This window comes from Haplochromis burtoni, unplaced genomic scaffold, assembly GCF_018398535.1.
Source record: "Haplochromis burtoni strain Fernald_Lab_line unplaced genomic scaffold, NCSU_Asbu1 Contig_140, whole genome shotgun sequence".
Lineage (NCBI taxonomy): Eukaryota > Metazoa > Chordata > Actinopteri > Cichliformes > Cichlidae > Haplochromis > Haplochromis burtoni.
The window spans coordinates 4,073-7,450 of NW_024582501.1; the positions used below are offsets into that span (position 1 = coordinate 4,073).

Below are 3,378 nucleotides of genomic sequence, written 5' to 3' on the forward strand. Positions count from 1 at the left end.
CATTTACTAGTATAGATAAATTAGCCCAATTAGCCTATTATTAGCCTAATTTATGTTTTGTTTTTTGGTTTGTTTGTTTTTTTTTGGGGGGGGGAATAAAAACAATATTGTTTGTATTGAATATCCATGAACCATGTATTGCAACTGGCTCTTTAACCAGACTTACGTAGGGCCAAATGGGCCAAAGTGAGTTAAAGTCCTTTGTGGCAGAAGGGTTAGAAGAATGGTAAATTTGAACTCATATTTAAAATCTATGAATGTGTATGTTCACAAACAGGTAGTGAGATGGTGGAAGCAGAGCTGAGAGGCATCCAAATTGTCAAATCACCCTACACCATCAACTTCAAGAAAACACCCAAATATTTCAAACCAGGAATGTCGTTTGGCGTCACAGTAAGCTGCTAATTTATAATTACTCTTTAAGTCATTGATTTTGAAAAACAACAAATGTCAATATCTTTAAATATATTACTGCTCAATAAAATTGAACATAGCTCAATGACTTGAATTTGATGACAGCAATATGTCTGTCATGGTCCTGAGTCATCTTGTCCAAGCGTTCTTAGTTTTCTTGTGTTTTTGTATTTTGTTAGTTCATTATATATTCCTAGGTTCCTAGGTTGTTCAGTTTAGTTTATTGGATTCCCCTTTGTGTTTCTGCCCTCTGTGTTTCCCTATGTGTCTGTGTTTATATTGTGGTGTGAGTTCTTGTGCCATGTTTCCCTTCATGTTTTATTCTGTTATGTTTTCCATGTTTCCCCAGCGCGTCATGTCTGCCCTCGTCTGCCTCTCCTTCACTCCCACATCATGTTTCCTGTTTTATTGTGAAGGTCCCGCATTCGCATGTTCATTCTGTTCAGTCCAGCCTCCGCTGTGTTATTATGGTTATTCGTGTCAGCTGTGTTCCTCGTGTGTTCTCACTTCCTTGTTATCCCTCTGTGTATTTAGGTCAGCATCTACCTCAGTCTTGTGTCACATCCTCCCTCATGCTGTGTGTTCCCTTGTGTCCCTCTCTGTGAAGATTAGTTTAGATTTTCCCAATCTAGTTTAGTTTTGTATCATTTCCTTGAGTCAGCAAATAAAGCTGCATTTTGAGTTCATTCCGTGTGTTGTGAGTCCTGCATTTTGGGTCCAAACTCCTGCCTGCCACACAGCGATTCTTGATAATGTCTCAAAAAAGTTAGGACGGGGACAAAAAAGGCTGGAAAAGTAAGTGGTATTAAAAAGAAACATTTCCTCAGAAGATGGGCAGAGGTTCAAAATTGTGGGACTGTGTCAGAATCATTTTTCAATGTAAAATTCCTCAAATGCAAGTTAAAGCTCTATCATGTAAAGAAGAAGACATTTGAAAATGATCCAGAAACAACCTTGTCTTCTTCAGGCCGAAGCTCAGTTAATAAACTGGATTGATGCAAAGTGAAAAACATTTGTTTCAAGTTTTTAATTAATCTAAATTAATCTAATCTAATTTTAAGATCTCCAGACTAAAGAGAAGAGTGACCTTTTCCCTTATTATTCATTCAGAAGCATCTGCATTTCTGATGGTATGTGGGTGCATTACTGCTTTTGGAATTTGCAGTTAGCACAACTGGAAAGGCATCATCAGTGTGGGAAGGTCTAGAAAGGTTTTAGAGCAATATGTTCCCCTCCAGGTGATGTCTTTTTCAGTGAAGGCCTTCGATATTTAAGCAAACAAATAGTAAACTATATATTACAACTACTACAACATTATGGCTTTGAGGTAGAAAAGTCCAAGTGCTCAGGTGCCTATCTGCAGTCTAGACCTTGCATTTTCCCTTATGGCTGTGTCCCTCCTTGTTGTGTGTTTTCCTAGAAGAATTGGATTATTTGTTTCTGATCTGGATTATTTTGTATTTTTTTACACCACATTGACATTGTTTTTGAATTTACTTCCTGTCTTGATAGTCATAGAAACTGGTTCCTTCTTTAGCCACAACTGTCCTTGACAGTTTTTATTTACAATTTACAAAATATGGTGGTGGTGGGGGGGGGGGGTTGGCAATTGGGCTTCAATGAGTTCAATGTGTTAATTTCAATGTTTCATGAGCAAAACAACTTTATAAGATTAAATATACACATAATGTGTATGTGATGTATAATATTTTACTGAACATGTTTAGTTGAGATGAAAATAATTTTTTTCTGTTATTGTTGGTTTTTTTTAGTTATTTTTTATGCTTTTGTTATATTGTTTTCAGAAACTAATGTGCTTAATATCAAATAAACTATGCTGATCTTTGTTTTTCTTTGTTGTAATGGCAGATTCAAGTTTTGAACCCTGATAACACTCCAGCAAAAGATATTCCTGTTGTGGTGAATCCTGGTGAAGTGAAAGGGCACACTGCAGACAACGGCATGGCAAAGCTAAGCATCAATACAGTGGAAAACAGCGAAAACATCATTATTACTGTATGTTTAATTGTCAATTTGATGTTTTGCAATGTTGTTTATTGCCAAGTTATTGCCAACTATGCACTCATCAGTCTTTTTATTTCACTGTATGTCAGAAAGTACACAGCTTTAAAAATGTTATATAACTTTTCTTACGTGGTTGGAAATAGCCAGTAGTTTGTATGTCAGCTCAACTGTAGGTTAGCTAAAAATAGGCTAAATACTTTTAATCTAGTACAAAATTAGTGTCATTGTATTGTTTGTTTATCATTGTATTATTTTTATATTAGTTGTGTATAATCTATTGTATGCCTTTAATTACAGGCAAGGACTGCTGTTGAGAACATTTTACCAGCAAGGCAAAGATCTGCTACCATGATAGTTACCCCTCACACAAGCAGAAATTACATTCATATTGGTGAGGAATTTCGTAAAATGACATCAGAAGATAAGACAGCAGAAATCGTGCTGATAATCCTCTCTATAGCTCTGAGAGCCAACAAAGTGTCTAGTACTGATTGTAAAAAGTTGTTGTTGCAGGACTGGAAACAGCTGAGGTGAAATTAGGACAACACCTCAAATTCAGCCTAAACCTTAACAGAGACGAAGAATATGATATCACATATCTGGTAAGAGACCTTTTATACCTGTCTGTATGTGTTTGAAAATATGAATGACTGGGTTGTAATTACTTACAGCAGCTTATGTAACAGGATGGATAAGTAAATTGTATAAATTTGTCTTCAGATCCTGAGCAGAGGTCAGCTGGTAAAACATGACAGATTCCGGGCAGAACGTTAAATTCTGATTTCTCACAATGTTCTAATTACCAAAGAGATGTTGCCATCATTCCGCATCATAGCGTACTACCATGTAAATACTGAAGTGGTATCAGACTCCGTTCAGGTGGATATACAGCACTCCTGCGTAGGAGATGTGAGACACAACACTGACACACAGTTAAGC

At 36.4% G+C, this 3,378-nt stretch overlaps 1 protein-coding gene across 1 annotated transcript in view; it reads left to right on the forward strand.

Moving 5' to 3' along the window:
• Positions 1 to 242: 242 nt before the first annotated feature.
• LOC102295992 (complement C3) overlaps positions 243 to 3,378 on the forward strand; it is a gene marked incomplete in the record, with an annotated part of 28,967 nt that continues 25,831 nt past the window's right edge. Inside the window, 5 exon segments of the mRNA XM_042224531.1 lie at positions 243 to 393; positions 2,284 to 2,430; positions 2,737 to 2,830; positions 2,953 to 3,041; positions 3,160 to 3,348. Of these exon segments, the coding sequence (XP_042080465.1) occupies positions 3,250 to 3,348 (99 nt within the window).